The sequence below is a fragment of the Myotis nattereri genome (genome assembly GCF_964212035.1).
Source record: "Myotis nattereri genome assembly, chromosome: 13".
Lineage (NCBI taxonomy): Eukaryota > Metazoa > Chordata > Mammalia > Chiroptera > Vespertilionidae > Myotis > Myotis nattereri.
In genome coordinates, this window is record NC_138088.1 from 24,900,671 (window position 1) to 24,923,920 (window position 23,250).

At 35.8% G+C, this 23,250-nt stretch overlaps 1 protein-coding gene across 1 annotated transcript in view; it reads left to right on the forward strand.

Annotated features, from left to right (window-relative positions):
• JMJD1C (jumonji domain containing 1C) overlaps positions 1-23,250 on the forward strand; it is a gene marked incomplete at its 5' end in the record, with an annotated part of 215,247 nt that overhangs the window by 186,517 nt on the left and 5,480 nt on the right. Inside the window, 13 exons of the mRNA XM_081104872.1 lie at positions 731-945; positions 2,479-2,631; positions 6,071-6,160; positions 6,864-6,991; positions 7,176-7,389; positions 8,232-8,446; positions 9,485-9,760; positions 12,662-12,830; positions 13,897-13,987; positions 14,713-14,843; positions 15,201-15,323; positions 19,424-19,563; positions 20,781-20,957. Of these exons, the coding sequence (XP_080960998.1) occupies positions 731-945; positions 2,479-2,631; positions 6,071-6,160; positions 6,864-6,991; positions 7,176-7,389; positions 8,232-8,446; positions 9,485-9,760; positions 12,662-12,830; positions 13,897-13,987; positions 14,713-14,843; positions 15,201-15,323; positions 19,424-19,563; positions 20,781-20,957 (2,122 nt within the window). The remainder of the gene's footprint in view (positions 1-730; positions 946-2,478; positions 2,632-6,070; positions 6,161-6,863; positions 6,992-7,175; positions 7,390-8,231; positions 8,447-9,484; positions 9,761-12,661; positions 12,831-13,896; positions 13,988-14,712; positions 14,844-15,200; positions 15,324-19,423; positions 19,564-20,780; positions 20,958-23,250) is intronic.

Sequence of the window (23,250 nt, forward strand, 5' to 3'; positions counted from 1 at the left end):
ATAGTTTCAGTAGTTATATTAATTGGGTGTCAGAAGCTAAAGGCAGGGAACACACTAATGGGTTCCTAATAAACATTAAGAGTTTCACCCTTGTTCCTCTAAATCAAGTTAATAAAGTGTCATTTTAATTAATGAAAAACATGTACATGATGGGATAAAGGTAGGTTTACAGGTAGTTGTATGGAAAATAATACAATAATTAGTACAAGAATAGACCGTTTAATGCACTCACAACTGTAAACCTACTTTTGCCCCACCCTGTGTAGGTATTTGGCTTTTTTTTTTTAATCCTCCAAGTTAAGATCTTAAGGGGATTTCTAGCATTCTCAACTTTAAAGGTTCCTGATTTAGATTTTGTATAAAATAACAGCAGTGCTGTAGGAAGCATTTAGCTAACATTTTCAATCTTGTTCTCATCAAATACTTGGACATAGTTTTCGTTTTATTAGAGTTAAGTAGTTAAGTATAGTAATAGGGAAAATCTTTTGAAATAATCTAAAATTGGTACTGCTTATCATTGCCATTTGTATAACACTATGGGAGTCATCTAAGTTGGTTAAATTTAATTAATTAAAGTGTGTGTGTGTGTGTGTGTGTGAACTACCCTGTTTTCTTTTTAAATTGTAAATATAATCTATATTTAATATAAAAATATAAATTTATTATAAATGTACAACTTTAACTGGACTTCTATTTGGGTAAATAATTCTTTTATGTTTTAATGTTTCAGATTGTCATTTAGTAAAAATGGAGTTGTTAGAATAGATGGTTTCTCTTCTCCTGACCAATATGATGATGAAGCTATGAGTTTATGGACACATGAAAATTATGAAGATGATGAACTAGACATAGAAACTTCTAAATATATCTTGGATATAATAGGTGATAAGTTCTGTCAATTAGTAACATCTGAAAAAACAGCTTTGTCCTGGGTGAAAAAGGATGGTAAGGAAATTATATACTTAGAACATGAAATTGTATAAATTTGATTTTAAGAACTTGAAGTATGTTTTATTTGGGAGAAGTCCCTAATCCTGCCTAGTTTTGTTGACTTTTAATTTTGATAATAACACTTTTGTGTACAAGTGCACCTATACATACTTAGGGTAAAAGATATTTTCCAGTCCGGCCGGTGTGGCTCAGTGGTTGAGCATCAACCAAGGAACCAGGAGGTTCCAAGTTCCATTCCTGGTCAGGGCACATGCTTGGGTTGCGGGCTCAATCCCCAGTAGGGGACATGCAGGAGGCAGCTGATAGATGATTCTCTCTCATCATTGATGTTTCTTTCTCTCTCTCCCTCTCCCTTCCTCTCTGAAATCAATAAAAATATATTTTTTTAAAAAAAATATATTCTCCAATTAAGGTTGAAATGAATGGATTAGCAGTTTGTGAAATCACAAACTGTTTCTGCCATTATGACATAGTTTAGCATGACAGAGACAGTTTAGATGTGAAATTGGGAAATTATAACATCTGTCATATGAAAACATAATCCATCCCAGTTATTTAAGTTTTTAATCTAGTGTGGTTCATCATAGTCTTTAGAGTTAGGTGTATATTTGAAACCCAACTTTACTCCCTGCTTAACTGTATGAATATAAAACAGGAATTATAACTACTTTATAGATTTGTTTAGAAAGTAGTCAGGTTAATTGTGTTTACTTATGTAAAGTACCTACAATACTAACAGCTCTCTAAATGTTAGCTTCTTTGGCTTCCTTTAAATCAGTGGTTTGCCCCCCAGGAGACATTTTTGGTTCAGTAACTGAAAAGTACTGGGGTTAGAATACCAGTACATACCGGTATTGGCCACAGTGCCACTACACATTCTACAATGCACTAGATCAGCGGTTGCCAACCGGTGGTCCGCATACCACTGGTGGTCCATGAGGTCCAAAAGGTTGGCAACCGCTGCACTAGATAATCCTCCACAACAGAGAATTTTGTATGTAGTCCAAAATGTCGAAAGTGTCAAGATTGAATACTAGTTACTTCAAGAAATCTGCTCTTGCCTGGCCAGTGTGGCTTGTGCATCACAGTTGATTGAGCATCGTCCCATATCCCATGCACTGAAAGGTCACCAGTTGATTCCCTGTCAGGGCACTTACCCGGGTTGCGGGGTTGCTCCCAGTTGGAGTGCATATGGGAGGCAACCAATTGATGTTTCTCTGTCTGCCGCTCCCTTCCTCTCTAAAATCAAAAATATTTTTTAAAAGGAATCTGCTCTTGATTTTTAATATAGGGTATCCCCAAAAAAACTTATGCACATTTTTTAATTATAATTTCAATGGGTTAAATCTGAAAAGAAAGAAACATCAATTGAGCTATCAGCTGTAAAGTTTGTATATAGTTTTTGGGACCTTGTATATCCTTCAAAGTTCTTGGTTTGCCTTCACATTTTTGTTCTTGTGTATTTCAGCAAAAATTGCATGAAAAAGAGTATGTTTACCCTTAGATTTTTATTTCTCTGTATTTCAGCCAAAATTGCCTGGAAAAGAGCAGTGCGAGGAGTCCGAGAGATGTGTGATGCATGTGAAGCAACATTGTTTAACATCCACTGGGTCTGCCAAAAATGTGGATTTGTGGTTTGCTTAGATTGTTACAAGGCAAAGGAAAGGAAGAGTTCTAGAGGTCGGTTCATAACTTCATATAAATTTAAAATGTTTTTTAAATCTTTATTGTTGAAAGTTTTACATAGGTCCTCCTTTTTTCTTCATTAACCTCTTCCAGCCCACTCCCATCCTCTCCCCCACCTTCAAGCCCTTACCACCCCATTGTCCATGTCCACGGGTTATACATATATGCATATTCATTGGTTGATCTCTTTAAGTTAAATTTTTTATAATGTTTATTTTCTCTAGGATCATGCATCTGGAAATTAGATATGTGTGGGTATTTTTCCGATCTTCCATAATACATTACCATTAGGAAGTTTTTAAAAGGAGTAACCACAGTTTATTAATGGCCAGATTTTTTTAAGCATTTAAAAAAATTATTTTGTTATTTTTTTAATTCTCACCCGAGAATATTTTTCTACTGATTTTTAGAGAGTGGAGGAGAGAGCAATATCGATGTGAGAGAAACACATCAATTGGTTGCCTCCTGCACACTCCCCAACCATGGCCCAGCCCAGGAGGAGCCTGCAACCCAGGTACGTGCCCTTGACCGGAATCGAACCCAGGACCCTGTGGTCCACAGTCTGATGCTCTGTCCACTGAGCCAAACCGGCTCGGGCCGTATTTTTTTAGAATAAAGCTGCATCTGTTTAACCTGATCAGTATATTCACTCTTCACCCCTCATTTCAAGCAAGTAATTGCTTAATGTAACCAAATTTACTAGGGCTTTGCATAAGTCGAAATTTAACACTTACTAGTATGACTTGATTTTTCTAAATATTGATCCATATAGTTCAAATCAACCTGTCCAAGAAAATGCTGCCACTTACTACTTATTCCCTAATTTTTACAGAAGAAGAATCTTCATTATATGTGAAAACAGCCTTTGAAACTATTATTTTTAATTTCTAGATAAATAAAATGGCACAAAAACAGTGTTCTGCATTTTAATAACAGCTGGAGATACTTTTAGAAACGTTATCCAAGTCAGTTTTAGAAGTAGCTACCTAATACTGATAACCTTGAAAGTATTGAGTTACTTGTTGGAATAAGTCTTCAATAAAATGAGACGATTCAAGTTATTGGAAGTATTAATGGTAAAATCATGTTTATGATAGATTTTTCATTTCAGTCAACTTTTTTTCAGAGTAGTATATCAGGTAGATGAACATGACTTAGCCATCAGTATCTTCTCTGCTGATAGGAGTACTAAGCTTCATTCTTTCTAACCTTTTTTCTTATATAACTGGGGAAGTATCTCCAAACATCTACTCCTTGGTGTTTCTGTGATATGAACAACATATTATATATGAGTAAAATGCAAAGCCATGATAAGGAATATCTTCAAAACCATAAAAATGTATTTGGATATTTTCAGTTGACAGAAGTAGCTACACTGCTATAAAACTTCATGACACTCATTTTGTATTTTCTGGTTTCATATGTTAATTTTAATGTATTATATTTTGCTATATTGTGTGTGTGTGTGTGTGTGTGTACACACACATACATACATATACTTGAATCCTTTTGTGAACAAGAATAGGGTATTAGCCCTACCCAGTTTGGCTATGTAGAATCTCGGTCCACAGACTTAATGGTCACAGGTTTGATCCCAGTCAAGGGCACATAACCTCGTTTGTAGTCTCGATCCTGGTCAGGGAATGTGCGGGAGGCAACCAGTGGATGTGTATCTATCACATCAATATTACTTTTCCTCTGTCTCTCCATTTCTCTAAAAATCAATCGAAAAGATGCCCTTGGGTGAGGATTAACAAAAATAACAAAAAAGAATAGGGTGTTAATTTTGAAAGTATAGTCTGTCATTCACCAGACCATTTTTTAAAATGTGTTTTTATTGATTTTTAAAAATTTTTATTTTGAGAGAGAGAGAGAGAGAGAGAGAGAGAGAGAGAGAGAGAGAGAAACATTGATGAGAGAGGAACATCATGGGTTGGCACTCAACACTGAGCAACACTGGCTGGGCACCATATCATTTTTTTATAATCTATATGCCTTGATTATATTCTACCTATTCCTATTTCATTGTTAAATATTATAATAAACACACTTGACTAGATTATCACTTTACATAGTGATAACTGACATAAGCGTCTAAAATACAAGAAATTAGAAAACATTTATAAGTTACTATGTAGGCTTTGGAGCAGAAAGTCAGAAAACATTTTTTAAAAGTTTTAGATTGGATTTGACTTTATTTTGTATGGGACTTATGGAATAATAGTTCTAGATTTTTTATGCTGAATTTAATGAGCTTTGTTATATTCATTTAAGCTCTTAAGACCACATCATAAGTAGCTATCTTTGTCATTAAATTTATAGAGAAAATCTTATTGAGATCAAGGTATTAAATAGTTTTCCTGTGTATAATATGCCTTATACTATGCTTTAATATGTTTACAACTCCAGGTATGGAATCTTGTTTGAAGGCAATAGTAGCAATTAAATACTGTTGTTAAACAAAGACCTTTCATGACCAAAAGCTTTTCTGAAAGAAAGGGTTTGAGCTAAATGCTAGCTGGAAAAGACTAGGTCCTGGAGCATGCAGTCTGACCCACAGGCAGCTGGGCTAGATAGAAGTGACAAACTTGTCCACCGTTCTAGAGTGGAAGGGCTCTTCTGTACATTATTTTTTGGGGGAAGAAAGATGTAAGTTGTTTTCAAAGAATTTACATTGACTACAGATAAGGGACAGGGGAAGATGAACCGGGGGACAGTTTAAAGTGCATGTTTTGTAAAGAAGAAATAGTTACCCCTTTTGATTGGTTACCGGCAACAGTTCTGAAAATTCATACACAAGCAGGATGCAGTGGCAGCTGTTGATCAGTACAGAAATTGATGCAAAGCTCCAATTACATTCAAAATGTGAATAGTCTGTCAGTTGGTCCACAGCTATTAACTCGTTAATTACTTGTCTCTTTATCTTACTCTGGTGCATTGTAATTTAGGACATCACAGTTTTTCTTCTGTAGCTATCTATCAAGTCATGGCTTTTTCACATGTTTCATGATGGTTTCTCTCCATGTCTTTGAAGCATAAAAGGAAAATGAGTTAGTAAGTGATGAACGTATATCAGTCTAATGTACTAAGATTGGGCAAAAGCCATGTTTGGCACAGAAAACAAACAATCAAAGGAGATTAGCTACAGAGAAGGTAGAATCATAGCGTAGAAAGAGGTAACTAATACATTAATGATAATAAAGAATGGTCATTTTAGGAAAGGCTAACATCAATTTTATATCCTGTTTTTATAAAATTCTTAGAATGGTGGGATTTATTTATTTATTTATTTATTTATTTATTTTTAAGAACCATACATTTGAATCCTACCATTGACATATATATAATTGTTAAGGTCTTTATATAGAAGCCATCAATTTTATAATTGTATAACCGTGAGTGATATAAAAGTACATATGTTGCAATATTACAGATAAAGAACTGTATGCTTGGATAAAGTGTGTGAAGGGACAGCCTCATGATCACAAACATTTAATGCCAACTCAGATTATACCCAGTTCTGGTAAGTATAAATAAACATTATTTACTTAGTGTAATAGCACTTACTTGCTCAAGATTATTTGGGCATATGTAGGAGTAAAATGGAATGGAGAGGTAATGTGTTTTTTTGTTATTTCTCAATGGAGGATATTTTTCCATTGATTTTTAAGGAGAGTGGAAGGGAAGGGGAGAGACAGAGAGAGAAATAGTAATGTGAGAGACACACATCCATTGGTTGCCTCCTGCAGACACCCCAATGAGGCCGGGGATTGAGCCCACGACCGAGGTATGTGCCCTTGACTGGGAATGGAACCCGTGACCCTTCAGTCCACAATGCTGTCCACTGAACCAAACCGGCCAGAGCAATTTATTTCATCTTAAATTGTTTGTGCTCCATTCTTAGAATTCTCCATGTAATAAAGCTAACAAGCCCAGCCCCATGACTAAGTATAAACCACAGATGAACTATTTTTTAGAAGGGGAAATCCAGAGTTTAATGAAAAATTTATTAGATTTATAATGAAAGGTTATTCTACTTTTTTTAAACACTGAGTTTTTAATAGAAAAGAATGGAGAGCATGAAATTGGTTTAATGATCAAACCTATACTAGATAGAAGGATTGAAGAAAAAAATAAAAGTTAAATGGCACCAAAAAAAAGCGGAAAAATTTTATAATGTTTTAACATTAGTTTTAACTTTAATTAACCACTATTATGTTTTGTAGTTTTGACAGATCTTCTAGATGTGATGCACACTCTTAGAGAAAAGTATGGTATTAAATCCCATTGTCATTGTACTAACAAACAGAATATACAAGTTGGTAATTTTTCTACAATGAATGGTGTATCTCAAGTGAGTATAAATTTCTAATTATTTAAATAAAATGCATGGTTAATTAATTAGCTTTGATATTTTATATCCGATTTAAGACTTACTTTTTTAAATTGTTTCTGTGTTACTGTCAAATCTGACTTTTTTTAACTGTGATCAATTGAAGAGATAGAATTTTTAAAATTCTGCTGTTCTATCCTCACAGGTTTTACAGAATGTTCTTAATCACAGTAATAAGATTTCTCTGTGCATGCCTGAGTCTCAGCAGCAAAATACTCCTCAGAAGTCTGAGGGCAATGGCAGCAGCAGTCCAGGGAGTGATGTAAGCACAGACAGCAAGTTAAGTCCCCCAGAATCCCAGTCACCACTACACTGGTTAGCAGATCTTGCAGAACAAAAGTCCAGAGAGGAAAAAAAAGGTAAATGTCATTAATTATCTAACTGTACAGTGACCCTTGATCAATATGGATTTGAACTGTGTGGGTACACTTATGTGGATTTTTCCCATAAGTACCTGTACTGTTTATGATTCATGATTGGGAATCCACAGATGTGGAGTGCCAACTATATGCATTAATCTACACTATTTTATATTGGAGCCTTGAGCATCCATGGATTTTGGTATCCATGATGGTTGGGGGTGTCCTGGGACCAATCTTCCACAGGTATCAAAGGACAAGTTTGAGGAAGTCAAAAGTTATATGTGGATTTTTGACTGCACAGGGTATTGTGGGCACCCCTAGCTATGTTGTTCAAGGGTCAGCTGTATTATAGAGTATTATAATATAACCAATAATATACTTTTATACATTAATGTACTATTCACATAAAACAATTTACTTTTTGTCTTTTGCTCCCATTATGGCTTAGGTTCAGTAAAACCTTTGTCTTCTCTTATTAGGAACTTACCTCCTTGTGATTGCATCAAAATTAGTTGTAGAATCATTTCTGGGATGAGCATATTAATAAAGCCTCTAGGGCAGTAGATTTATTACTCACATACTTCTTCCTGTCTTAGCTATAGTGTTTTCATTTGTGGCAGGTATAAACTCATGCCTAAGATTTTGAGGAAGGCCTTTTCATATTCAAACCGTTTGACTCCATTTTGAAGGATCTAGCCCATCCTCTGGTGTGTGTTCAGGTGAATAAATCACTAGTGTATAGTTTTAATGTCTCTCTATAAAATACAGAGTGCCAGTTTTGTCTGTACTTTCGCAGCATGCTTAATTTTATTTGAATTTTTTAAAATGTTTTATTTCAGAAAATAAAGAATTTGCCCTTGAAAAGCAAATTAAAGAAGAGAGAGAACAAGACAGTCCTGATTCTCCAAATAGCAGAACATCACCTCCAGTGTCCCAGAATAACGAACAAGGCTCAACCTTACGGGATTTACTGACCACAACAGCTGGCAAGCTACGTGTGGGCTCTACAGATGCTGGCATTGCCTTTGCACCAGTATATTCGATGGGAACCCCAGTAAGTGCGATGCCAGGTTTTTTACCTTTATATTGGCCTTAAGTTTAGATGATTTGGAGACTCAGCTTTGAACTACATAATAAATAGAGTCAGATCAAATAAAATACACCAAATTATTTGGCATGTTCCTGTTTGCATTATAACTCATAATTTGAAAGCTAGAGAGTTTGGTTTTTCCAAGGTGAATGAATAAGGTTGGGCAAGTGGCATTTTGATGCCAGAAGGAGCCCTAAGATACTCCTTCAGAATTTGAAAACCATATATCTAATGGGGGAAGGGGGAGAACATGGAGGTAAATGTTTGGTTAGTTAAAATATTCAAAAATCAATTTTGCTTTTGTTATTCTCCAGAGAAAAATACAGATAATTGTATAGATAAGCATACATTTTTAGTGGCCATTAAAAGTATATTGGAAATTCTACCTATTTGTGCGCTCTGCCCCAATCCTAAAACAATATAAAAAGTAGGAAAGCCATACTTCCAGTTGCTGCAGACTTGGCCTCACATGGAGACCACCAAAATTCTGGTTCCCACCTCTAAGGGCAGGAACAGTGTAGGGACTAAAGATCCATATTCACATATTCTTGAGGGCAAGTAAATTATTTGTGTTAGTTGTTTGCTATGTTAGTAGTAAATCAAAATGAAAGTTTATTCTGTCTGGAGTTGCTCAGTTGGTTAGCGTCATCCTGTGCACCGAAAGGTTGCCAGTTTTATCCCCAGTTGGGGCACTTATGGAAGGCAACTGATCGATGTTTCTCTCTCACATCAATGTCTCTGTCTCTGTCTCTCTCTCTGTCTCTCTCTCTGTCTCTCTCTCTCTCTCTCTCTCTCTCTCTCTCTCTTTCTTTCTCTCTCCCTCTCTCTCCCCCCCTCTCTCTCTCCCTTCCCCTCCCTCCCTCCCTCCCTCCCTCCCTCCCTCCCTCCCTCTCTTCCTCTCCCTCTAAGCATGTCCTTTGGTGAAGAGGAAAAAAGAAAAAGAAAAAAGTCAGTTTAAAACTGTATGCATTTCTTCTCAAAATATAATTTTCCCCCCTATAGAGTGGTAAAAGTGGAAGGACCATGCCAAACATTCTTGATGACATAATTGCTTCAGTTGTTGAAAACAAAATTCCACCAAATAAAGCCACTAAGATAAATGTAAAACCAGACCTTAAAGAAGAGCCTAGAGAAAGCAGAAAATCTGCCATGGATGAAAACAAATTGTTCAATGATATACCACATTCTTGGATCTGTGAGAAGCATATTCTTTGGCTTAAGGATTATAAAAATACTAATAATTGGAAGCTTTTCAAAGAGTGTTGGAAACATGGACAAGTGAGTATTTTAAGCTGATTTTAGTACACACTCTTAGAGGAACTGAAGCGAGTTAAAGAGGCGAAATGCTTTTCTTTTTAGAAATAGAAAATAAAGGAGGGATAGTACTTAACACATTTGGAGTAGAAGTAAGATATAAAAAGATTACCAGATTGATTGTTTCTGAATTCTTATTTTTGGCCAGATTTATATGAATTTAGGAAAGCACTGATTTTTTAATCAGTCAGCAGACTTTAAAAAGCCATTGTATTTACATAGTTTGGTACCTCCTTTTTCTCACACTTCTGTTTTAGTCCAATTAATAGATTTCATATCTGCTATTAAAGTCTTAATTATAGAAGCATTTTTTCTTGAACTGATGAAAAGTATAGATGTTTTTGCCTTTAATGTTTACCCATACACTATTTTTAACTTAGTTCATCAAGCCTTGAATGACAAATTCCATTATATAATTCTCAAATAAAAATGTTTGAACAAAGTTTTGATGTAATGTTTGATACACCTTTCAGATGGCAGTATATGACATCAATGCACAAATTATGAACAAAATTAAGAATTTGCATGATTTAGGATTACCACCTTCAGTTTTTTCTTGCTTTCTGAAAAACATCATTGCTATTTTGTTTCACTTTCTTCATTCCTCAGATAGTTATTGAGCACCTAATAAAATTCATTCTTTATGCTTGCCACAAAGGATATGAAAATGAGTACGTTATATAAAAATTAGTAAGATAGGAGTAAGAACTGTTTTAGTACAGTTCTTAATCTTTTTTTAGGTCACTAATCCTTTTTAATATCTGATGACAGTTTAATTTCTCTCTCCCCAGAAAAAAATACATACCTGTACATTATATACATTTGATGCCATATTTCACATCCTGTATACTTTATCTCTAGATTACTTATAATACCTAGTGCAGTGTAAATACTATGTATATAGTTGCTATATGATACTGTTTAGGGAATAATGACAAGATAAATTTGTATTTATGTGTTTCATACAAAGGAAACCATCGTAGGCCTTAACTACATAGTACATATCAGCAACAACAGAACATCTCTTATTTTTCCTACTATTTTCTATTCATGGTTGGTTGAATCTGCTAATTCAGAAGCCATGGATAAAGAAGGCTGATAGCACACAATATTTAGCTTCCTTTTTTATTTCTTTTTGAGGGGCAGGGCTTGCCTCTCAAAGCTCAATACCATTGCTGGGTCACAGTTTAGACCACTTAATTTTGTGTGGGTTTGAAATAGTCACATAAATATTTTTATAAACATGTTAAATATTCTAAGAAGTTTGTTCAAGGTAACTATAGAAACCCCAAATAGGGAATGACTAAGCTAGAGTACTAATTCAAAAAGGCTGATCTGAATTAATGCCCTAGGGGTTAAGTGAAATTTTTCTAGATAGACAATAGGTTGGAGATGCTTTAAACAAGAGCATCAGGTTTCGGGGGAAGTGTTAAGTAGTTTTGTTTGTCTGGAACACAGATGTAAGAGTTCTATGGGGTAATAGTAAAGAAATGAGGTAGTTAGAGTTATGATTATGAATCTGATTTTTCAGATTATGAATGGCCTTTATATATCATACTTTAAAAGTTTGCACTGTATCCTACAGATAATAGGTTTAATTCAGTAATCAAAGTAAACTGACATTTTAAAGTGACAGCAAAACAGATTGAAAGTTGAATTAGAGGGGAATGAGACTAGACGCGTGGAGTCAAAGTGTTCAGTATTTCGGGAAGATGATGATGATGGTCTCAAGGTTCTGCTTCAGAATATTCTAAGTAACTTGCCTCTATAATTTTTAAAAATCCTTCTTTTCCTAAGCTGCTGGTTACCATCAATTAGAATGGCATAGGGTTGGATAAGGAATATTATTGAGTATGCATAATTGGGGCTGTGAATTGCCAACAGTAGTTAATTATCTAATAGTTGAATGTTTTAATAATAGTTGGACGTGTCATTAAGCCCATTGAAAGTAAGTTTAATGGAGCAGTCATCCATGTAGTCAACCAGATTTTAGGGTGGTTTTTTATTTTCTTTGCTTTTGAGATGACTATTGTTATAAGAACCCTAGTTTGAGGTTATTCTATGGTTCCCTAAATTTAATTATCTTATGAAGTTTAAGTGTACTTAGTATCTTTTACAGAAGACTTTAAGTCACAACTTTGTGTTCTCTATATTTTAGACTTTCAACTTCATTTATAATAAAGGAATTAAGGTGGGGAAAGGGAGGGGGCTGAGAATAATACATCAGATTGCCTAAGAGGTTTGTTTTTTTAAAACATCACCATTTGAGTTTTAAAAGCTATAAAACTTGAGTTGTTGGTTTTTAGTTTAGAGAGCCTTGAGGGATTTTTAATTCATAGGATTTCAAATGAGAGGTTCACTTTCAGAGAATAGTGATTAGGCTTGAAATTTAATGTTGTTATGCCTAGTTTAATATTTTTATTTATTATGATCCTTGTCAAGGTAAAAAATGTAGGTATGTGTTTTAAGTAATGGAAACTCAGAATGTATATAAACTTTTAAGCTCAAGGAGTTTTTATATAATTTACTTTAAAATTTTTAATATATACATTACATACATACAAACAAATGAGTAGGTTATATTGTGTCTAAAAATTAATCTGTAAATAAAGCAACCAAAAAATCATATTTATACTGTCTAGAAATGAAATTTTTAATGTACTCTACACAGCATTCTCATCCCTTTTTCTTTTTAACAATATACTGTATTGTGAACATCTTTCCAAGTCAGGGCCTATTTTTGATTGCCTCTTATTCTCACAAGTTGTCATTAGTACTAAAACTTAACATTTGTTGTATGTGCTTATAAAGTCAAATTTTGGAAGTGTCCATACATCTTTCAACTTTTATTTATCTATTTATAAGCCTGCAGTGGTTTCTGGTGTACATAAGAAAATGAACATGAGCTTATGGAAGTCAGAATCAATTAGTCTTGATTTTGGAGACCACCAAGCTGATCTTCTGAACTGTAAAGACAGCATCACTTCAAATGGCAATGTCAAAGAATTCTGGGATGGTTTTGAAGAAGTTTCAAGTACGTTGGTTTTTGGTTTGTTTGTTGTCTGTTCACTCTTTTTATTAAACATACTAGTATTCCCCAAAAACAATAAATTGTAAATACGACTTACCAGGTTTTTAATCTTTTAAACTTCTATATTACTTTGTTGTCTAATAAAAAGAAACAAATACAGATATTCCTCAACTTAAAATTGGTTACATGCCGCCGAAACCGGTTTGGCTCAGTGGATAGAGCGTCGGCTTGCGGACTGAAAGGTCCCAGGTTCGATTCCGGTCAAGGGCATGTACCTGGGTTGCGGGCACATCCCCAGTAGGAGATGTGCAGGAGGCAGCTGATCGATGTCTCTCTCATCGATGTTTCTAGCTCTCTATCTCTCTCCCTTCCTCTCTGTAAAAAATCAATAAAATATATTTTAAAAAAAAAAATTGGTTACATCCTGATAAAGTCGTAAGTTGAAATTATCGTGTCAAAATGCATTCACCTAACCTATAGAATGTCAAGCTTTTAGCCTAGACTACCTTAAATATTACATTAGCTTAGATACAGTGGGCAAAAAACCCCACAAAATGCCACATAGCTAGCATAGGAAAAGAGGAAAATTCAAAATTAGAAATACAGTTTCTACTGAATGCCGGTTTTCACACCATTGAAAAAATGGTTGAGTTGATCATCTGTGCTTGGAAATAGGAGACTGGATCCTATTCTTGTCTCCACATCTAATTTCTTTTGGCCATAAACAAGTCTTTTAATTATGGTTACTTATATCACATGAGGAATATTATTTGGCAACCCCATAAACCTTTGGAAGTTGAATTATAAAATTTATATAAAGCACTGAAAATTAAAAGTAATTTTAATAAAAATGGGAATATTTTTAAAAGAATTTATATACATAAGAACAAAAGTCTTAAAACTACCTAAGTATATAAGAAATAAAAGCCAAGTATGCACGCATTCATTAAGTACCTACTGTGCTACAATTGAGTTATTCATTCACTTTTTACATTTCTTCCTCTTCAAACATTAATAAAAATTTAAAAGGCAGAGATTACTTTTTTGTAATTAACTGTATTCTTTATAGAACGGCAAAAAACGAAAAGTGGAGAAACAGTTGTTTTAAAATTGAAAGATTGCCCTTCAGGAGAAGAATTCAAGACTATGATGCCAGCCAGGTATATCTTTTGAAATTTGTTTTTTGTTTTTTTGGGTTTTTTTGACTTAGCTTTTTGAAGTTGAGCTGAGATTTATACCAGAAGTAAGATAAGGAACAACAACAAAAGTGAATGTTAGGCATTTTCTTCCTCAATTAAAAATAAACTAAAAAACAAAACTGGCTCTAACTGATTTGGCTCAGTCGTTTAGTATAGGCCCTGGGACTAAAGGGTCATGGGTTTGATTCTGGTCAAGAGCATGTACCTTGGTTGCAGGCTCAATCTCCGCATGCGGAAGGCAACCAATTGATGTGTCTCACATCATTGTTTCTTTCTGTCTCTATCCCTTCCACTCTTCCTAAAAATCAATGGAAAAAAATATCCTCGGGTGAGGATTTTATAAATAAATAAATTAATAAGAAAGAAAAGAAACTGAATTTCTGTAGTCTCAGCAGGGGAGAGTCCATGTTAGGACAGTAAAGGAAAGAATGCTCATGTCAAGGACGAATTCTTGGGGACTTCCCTGTTCATGGTGTTTTTAACTGTCACGATTAGGCAGCATTGCCATTTTAGTATGGCTTCTGTTCTTTGCTTGTGGATGTATTATGCACTCATTTAAACTTTTAATGAAGTCAGGAAAAGTGTTACCTATCAAAGGCCTTATGTTTTTGAAAAGTTGAAAATTACATATTTGGAAGCACTTAAAAATATGTCTTTATTCAAAAGAAGCCAATGTTATTTTTCAGATATGAAGATTTTTTAAAAAGCCTGCCATTGCCAGAATATTGTAATCCAGAAGGAAAATTCAACTTGGCCTCTCATTTGCCAGCATTTTTTGTGCGCCCTGATCTAGGACCCAGGTTGTGCAGTGCCTATGGTAGGTATATATTTGCATTTCCATCAACTTGGAATTCTATGGAATTTTAACTAACTTCTCTCCATAGATAAATTGTCTAATGATTTTTAGGTTACACTAAATATGTTCTTTTAATAATCCACTGAAATATTTTTCTAAATCAATATAGTAGGAAGTAATATCCCATATATAGATAAGTACCTGCTAATTCCTTGCAAATATTTCCACTTTCTATTGATGTAATTTTTATGGAACATTTCAGTATTGTGACTTTTGGGGGGAGGTTTTGAATCATGGAGAGTAAAACAATTAAATTTTCCTCATAGAGTTGGTTTGGGATATGTAAATTAGTCAAGTAAAATTTTATTTCATACACAGGTGTAGCTGCTGCTAAAGATCATGACATAGGAACAACAAATCTCCATGTTGAAGTTTCTGATGTTGTAAATATTCTAGTCTATGTTGGCATAGCAAAAGGAAATGGCATTCTCTCAAAAGCAGGTAAAAAAAACTTAAAGAATAATGATGTTTGGAATAACAGTTGAATAACCACACACACTAGTGTTATCCAGAATGTCAGCCTGTGAGTTAACAGCAAAGATTACAGAAAGAATTACAATGATTATAGGGATATTTTAGTCTTTATTACTTGAGGGATTGTTTACCCGTGTGGCGTTTTTTTTTTACATAATAGGAATTTTAATTTTAAAAATGGATATTTTTATTTGCTCTTTTCTTTTTCATTAAATATTGTGTTAATGAAAACAGACTGTTAAAGCTCACTTATAAACATTTATTGAAGAATAGACAGTAGACCCTAGAACTCTGAAGATGATTATTTTCTCCAGTATCATTTAGAAAGGGACCTTTTCTTTTTTTCTTTTTCTTTTTACAGTTTTTATTATTGAGTTTTAGAGACATGGGGGGAGGAGAGAGAGAGAGAGAGAAACATTGATCAGCTGCCTTCTGCACATACCCCAACCTGGAATCGAACCCACCACCTTTTGGTATACAGGTCAACACTCCATCCAACTGAGCCACACCAGCCAAGGCAAGGGGCCTTTTCTTTTAAAGTAGAAATAGCATTTCTATCCAGTGTATAGGTTTTAGATTCCATCCTCTGGATTTCTTTCTGAAACCTTTTTCATCCATTATTCCCTTCTTTATAGACATAGGCCTTTAAATTTTCCCTCTCCACTAACTAGCTTCTTTTCTTCAGAGTAGGAGTGCACTCTGGACTGTTCCTTCCTTTTCAAAAGAAAACTTCCTTCAAACCATGTCTTTCTTGCCATCATCCTATACTCTTGCTCTCATACCAAATTCTTTGCTGTGTCTGTCACCTCCCTTTCACATTTCATCTGAATAAGGTTGGGCTCTATACCTGCTACCCCACTGAGATTACTTGTGCTACGGCTCTCACAACTGGGTAATTTAATGGTTTCTTTCTGGTCCTTTAATTACTTGCCACATCTGTAAATAAATGGCACTGTTTAATCACTATGTCACCTTCAGATACTGGCCTTGGCTCCTGTGAAACTACTCCCTGATTCCTAATACTGTTCATAGAGTTATAGACTTAATTGTCTGCGTTTTCTAGTATCACTTAAATCGTCTTATGTATATCTGGAGCCTAGAATGCTTGTACAGCTTAGTGGCTAGTTGCCAAGGATATGGGGTTTCATTACAGGATTCACTCAACTTTTCTGTAAATTTGACAGTTTCTATAATACCCACACTAAATTCTCCCAAAACTATAGAAACTCACTTTTACATTGTTTCCCAGGTCCCTTTGCTATTGATTATTGATTATAATAAATTAAAAAAACCTTTTGCTTCTCCTACACCCAAGGATTTAAGAGTCAGGGACAGTTTATAGTCCCAGCTCTAGCACAGAAATGTGTGACCTGTGGTTGAGATTACTTATCCTTTCAAAGCCTGTTATGCCTCAGGGTTAATTATCTCTTCTGTACTTCACTGTACTCTTTTTTTTTTCTTTTAATTGATTTCATAGAGGAAGGGAGAGGGAGAGATAAAAACATCAGTAATGAAAGAGAATCATTAATCAGCTGCCTCCTGTACACCCCCCACTAGGGATCAAGCCCGCAACCCAGGCATGTGCCCTTGACCGGGACCCTTCAGTCTGCAGGCTGACGCTCTCTCCACGGAGCCAACCCGGCAAAGGCTACTTCGTTGTACTCTTTTTCAAATCACCCCCTATAGCAATTTGTCTGCAATATAGAGGTTACGCCTGTTTTTCTCTAGTCTTTCATGTGCTTAAATGTTGGAACTTTCTTAATCGCCTTTGTGTCTACCTACCTCCCATCTCATTTATAGCATAGTTTTTTATTTTGAGAAAACATTAATATATTAGTTCTTTGACTGTCTTTTATCTAAAGTTTTGCCAATTTTCATAGATGGTCTCAAAAAGTAAAGAATGTTTTGGGTGCCTAGCCAGGAGGTCATGGTTCCATTCCTGGTCAGGGCACATGCCCAGGTTGCGGGCTCAATCCCCAGTAGGGGGTGTGCAGAAGGCAGCTGATCCATGATTCTCTCTCATCATGGATGTTGCTATTTTTCCCTCTCCCTTCCTCTCTTAAGTCAATAAAAAATATTTTTAAAAAAAAAACTGTTTTGGGCATATAATAATGCTTAAAACACATTAAGAAATAGTGGTCTAAAAAGTATGCACTTTTTCTTTTCCTCCATCTACGATGGCCCTCCTATCTCTTTTTTTTTGGCAAATTCCTGTTTATCCCTCAAAGTGTAACTCATATTATCATCTCCCACTAGAGATCTTCATTAAACAGTATAAACTTTCTCTTCCTTATGATTTGGTTGTTTTAATTTACAGAGCAATAAAAGTTAAAGGAACAGTAATTGAAAAACTTTTATCTGAGGTTGTTAAATTATAATTTTGTTAAAGAAAACACATTAGCTCTGGTCAGGTAGCTCAATTGCTTAGAGCACCATCTTGATAAGCCAAGGTTGCAGGTTTGATCCCCAGTCACACACTTATAAGAATCAACCAATAGCCCTAACTGGTTTGGCTCAGTGGATAGAGCATCGGCCTGTGGACTGAAGGGTCCCAGGTTTGGGACAGGAAGGGCATGTACCTTGGTTGCAGGCACATAACCAGTGGGGGGTGAGCAGGAGGCAGCTGATGGATGTTTCTAACTCTCTATCCGTCTGCCTTTCTCTCTGTAAAAAATCAATAAAATATGTATTTTTTTAAAGAAAGAATCAACCAGTAAATGCATAAATAAGTGGAACAAATCAATGTTTCTCTCTCTCCCTCCCTCTCTGTCACTAAAAATCATTTTAAATAGTTATTTTTTAAAACTGCATTTAAAAACCATCAACTGGGCCTGGTCAGTTTTCTCAGTGGTTAGAGCATCGGCCCACACACCAAAGGGTTTGATTCCCAGTCAAGGGCATGAACCTGGGTTGCAGGTTCAATCCTTACTCTCAGTTGGGATGTGAGTGGAGGCAACCAATCTCTGTGTCTATCTCTTTTTTTCTTTTTTAATATATTTTATTGATTTTTTTTACAGAGAGGAAGGGAGAGGGATAGAGAATTAGAAACATCAGTGAGAGAGAAACATCGATCAGCTGCCTCCTGCACACCTCCCAATGAGGATGTGCCTGCAACCAAGGTACACGCCCTTGACAGGAATCGAACCTGGGACCCTTGAGTCTGCAGGCCGACGCTCTGTCCACTGAGCCAAACCGGTTAGGGCCTGTGTGTCTATCTCATATCTGTGTTTCTCTCTCTCCCCCTCTTCTCCTCACTCCTCCTTCCCACTCCTTCCCTTCTTTCCACTCTCAAAAAATCAATGGAAAAATATCCAGGTAAGGATTAACTAAAGAAAATCAACTGGCATTTCATAAACATACATTATCGGGATTATATTTGAGAACTGAACCCATCTTTTTGAATTTTTTTGTACTTGTGTGACTGCACTCACTACATGATATTCTTATTTGTCTACATTTATTAATACCCTCTTTTATCTGTGAGGTTTTGAGTGTCTTTCTTAACTATAATCCCCAACATTCTAGGACAGTGTCTGGCACATTGTAAACACTTAATAAATGTTTGAGTTAAGAAATCCTTACAGATAATTTTAAAGATAAAAAGGCTTTTATTTTACTGTTGCAAATTGGGAAACATCTGATGTATTCATTGTAGCAGGCAATAGATTTCTTCAAAGAACATTTCTTTAAAATGTTTCAGTATAGTGAAACTGGGAATTTGGAAAAGAAGACTCAGAGATAACCATAGTTAACTTTTTTTTTTCTGTTCAGACGTGTGTGTGTGTGTGTGTGTGTGTGTGTGTGTATACAGTTTTTGGTTTGCCAACATTTCCAAAGAACGATTTGATGTTTCCTCAAAACCACAGTATGTAGGGCATTTGCATTTCATTACAGATTAATAATATGTGAGATCTCCCAGGAATTAGAAGACATTTGAGGTTTATCTCCTCTTTAAAAGTCCCAGTCTGTTAAGCACTGTGCTGCCTCCGATAGGTCAGTTTTAGGAGTCTTGGCTTTCTGCTGGTAGTCTTTGCTGACCAATTTGAAAATATTCTCTGGTGTTTTAGGAATACTCAAGAAATTTGAAGAAGAAGATTTGGATGACATTTTAAGAAAACGATTGAAGGACTCAAGTGAAATACCTGGTGCTCTGTGGCATATTTATGCTGGGAAAGATGTTGACAAGATAAGGGAATTTCTTCAGAAGGTATAATTTAGTTTGCAAATTTGTTTATCTCTTCACCTTAAGCAAAGACTAATTTTTAATGTAACTTCTTTGGTATTCAGAATAAGATCCTATATAATAAAAGCCTAATATGCAAATGGACCAAATGGTGGAATGACCAGTCGCTATGATGCGCACTGACCACCAGGGGGCAGACGCTCAATGCAGGAGCTGCTCCCAGCCCGCAGACCCCAGGCCAGCCAAGGCAAGTGTCAGCAGGGGGCGCCAGATCGCCCTACTGGACACCCCCCAGGCCAGCCCTGATCACCGGCCAGGCCTAGGGACCCTACCCATGCACAAATTTTGTGCACCGGGCTTCTAGTCATTCAATAATGTAGGATCTTTTTTTATTGACTTCTTTTTGCTGTTGACCTGGGGAGTACTACTCTATCATATCCGATTGCTGAGATACACTCATTTGAATAGACTGAAATTTTTAGTAATTGTACCTTTGTTTTGGTTGTTAGACATTCTAAATGAATGTTACACATTCATCTGAATAAATGATTAAAACCCTTTGTTCAAATATTTTCTAAATTTGCTAATTATAGAGATTTTTTTAGGGTACCATCATTGCTGCTTTTCTTATAGTAAGGGACATCTTCCTTCTGAATGGACATAGGTCTCTGGTCAGTGCAGAGGGCTAAAACCCTGTACCTACTATCTTATACCAGAATACTTACAAGTATTTTAATTTAAAATATTACAAGTTATGCTTTTTAAAACAGAAGATTATTCAGTGATTAATAAATGGTTCCTTGAAGTTGATTTGTCAAGGGTTAGGAGGTTAATAGTATAAAGGTATTTATCTTAAAAGGTAAAAAGTACCTACCTTAAGAGACGAGCAGGATCAGTAAATATTTATGAAGTCCATACCTATGAATTATTTGACTAAGCTTTTTCTCATCTCTGCATTGTACTCTTGAAACGGTTATAAGGAAGGAACCAAATAGATATAAACTTCACAGTGGAAGGAGATGAGAAGGGAGTGTGCCTCACTTTATCAGTGTGCAGTGTTTTAATATCCTCTGGCTTTTCAAATGGTTGTAGAATATTTTCTCTAACTTAAGCTCAATCATTCCATACGATTGTGAGAACAAAAGACTTATTGTAAAGAAAATTGAAATTTAATGGAACAGAATTTACCATTTTCCTTACTGAAATTGGGGTGCTTATTTTAATTACAATCCATATTTCAGATTTCAAAAGAGCAAGGCCTTGAAGTTCTACCAGAACATGATCCAATACGTGATCAAAGTTGGTATGTGAACAGAAAGCTCCGCCAAAGACTGCTTGAGGAATATGGAGTTAGAACCTGCACTCTTGTTCAGTTCCTTGGTGATGCCATTGTCTTACCAGCAGGAACACTTCATCAGGTATAGAAAAACTTTTAACTTGCTTAAACATTAGTGATATTTCCATTTTTGTATTATCTCTGATGTAGTGGATTGAAATCTAATTTTTAAGACTTAGGGGGAAAAAGAGATACAGCAGGTCCTCAAGTAATGTTTCATATGCCATAGGAAATTAACTCTTGTTTATATTAACTAGGCTGGTAAAATTGGTTTCATTATATGTGGTTTCACTTTTAAAGTCATAGTACTATTGACAACATTAAGTCAAGACTTAACTGTACTATATAGTTGGTTCTTAATAGTTGAAACTTAATAGGGGGGAAGAGTGTGTATTAAATCTTAGAGATCAAGTTTTTTAAATATATTTCTATTGATTTCAGAGAGGAAGGGAGAGAGAGAGAGAAACACCAATGATGAGAGATTGGCTGCCTCCTGTAAGCCCCACACCGGGAATTGAGCCCACAACCTGGGCACACAGCCCGAACGGGATCGAACTGTGACCTCCCGGTTCATAAGTCGATAATCAACCACTGAGCCATGCCAGCTGGGCAAGGTCATACATTTTTTAACATGCCCAATATGAGTAGCATGAATTTTATTGGCTAGATTATTTGCAAATTCAAGCTTTCAGTGTCCCTCCTACCTCTTGAGGTTGCCAGCATAGCAATGACATCCAAAGAAAGATGGTATATAAATTTTATAGCTATTGATCCACAAAGACTTGTAAACTAAAGTAAACACATACTTCTTTCTGTGGCTGGACTGTGTGGCACCTGGAAGAAAGGTACAAAACAGATGGCGATGGTATGGAGGCCTGGATTGGAAGTACCCAGTAGGCTTCCATAACTAACGAGCTACCACAGACCAGTTTAGGCCATACAGTAACAAAAGTGTACAAAGGAAACCAAGAACCCCAAAAGCTAGTTTGCCTCAAAGTTGTTTCCATACCTTTCCACCACCTGGTAATTGGGATATATATCATTTATAGTTTTACCAAGGAGTTCGTATAACTATATATGCTACTACTGTCTGTTTAGCATCTGTGACACTATTGTAATGGCACAAGTAAATATTCCTTAAGTTATAATGGGTGCTTAGTTTTTAAGAGATCAGGTTCAAGGTTAGATTTAGATTTATCACTTTTGTTGTTTAAATAGCATTTTTGATAAAATATAAATACATACAGCTTTTTCTCTACATTAACTTCCTGAGGGAAATGTATTAATGCATTAATAAATCAATGTCTTATGTTAAATTGTTTTATTTCCCCTGGACTTACATGAATAGCTCAGACATGTTGGATCATTTATGATTCAGGTTTAATTGGGATTACCCCACATACAGTTTTTTTTTTGTTTTGTTTTTTTGTTGCTTTGTTGTCTCTTATCAGAAAACTAGAGGCCCAAGGCTGGGCCGGCCAGGGGGAGGGGCCGTAGAGATTAGCCGGCTGGCCCTGTCCCCTGGTCGAACTCCCGGTCCAGAGGACAATTTGAATATTAGCCTTTTATTATATAGGATGGCTACTCAGTACTCAAAATGAAAATGCTCTCAAAGGAGTAGCCTGTTTAAGATAAAAGTACAATAAATCTTTTCTTAAGTAGGAATAATTCTTTGATAATACAAGTTTCCTTAAATTCTTATATGTCCATTTTCTCAATGTTGAACTGGAGGGTGCAGGTTGGGTTTTCTTGGTTTTTTTTCGTTTTTTTTTTAAGGTACAAACCTATATAATAAAACCCTAATATGCAAATCGACCAAACGGCAGAATGACCGGTCACTGTGATGCACACTGACCACCAGGGGGCAGATGCTCAATGCAGGAGCTGCCCCCTGGTGATCAGTGTGCACCCACAGGGGGAGCCCCACTCAGAAGCCAGGCTCACAGCTGGCAAGCGCAGCCGGTGGCGGGAGCCTCTCCTGCCTCCGCAGCAGCACTAAGGAGCAGCGAGCAGGCGGGCAGTAAGGAGCGAGGGGTCCCAGACTGGGAGAGGGTGCAGGCTGGGCTGAGGGACATAGCCCTCCCACCCCCAGTGCATGAATTTCATGCACCAGCCCTCAAGTTTGTATATAATACAATAGATTCTTACTAGTGTAGCGTTCTGTACTTTTTGACAGATAAATAGATGAGTAACAACACAGTTAAAATATAGAGCACTTCAATCAGTCCAAGAAATTTCCTCCTGCATGTTTTTAGTCAACCTTTCCTCTCACCTGACATTCCTACAACCACTTACCTGTAGTTCTGCTTATATAAGAATGTCATAATTACAATCATATAATATGTAGCCTTTGAGTCATCTTACATAATGCATTT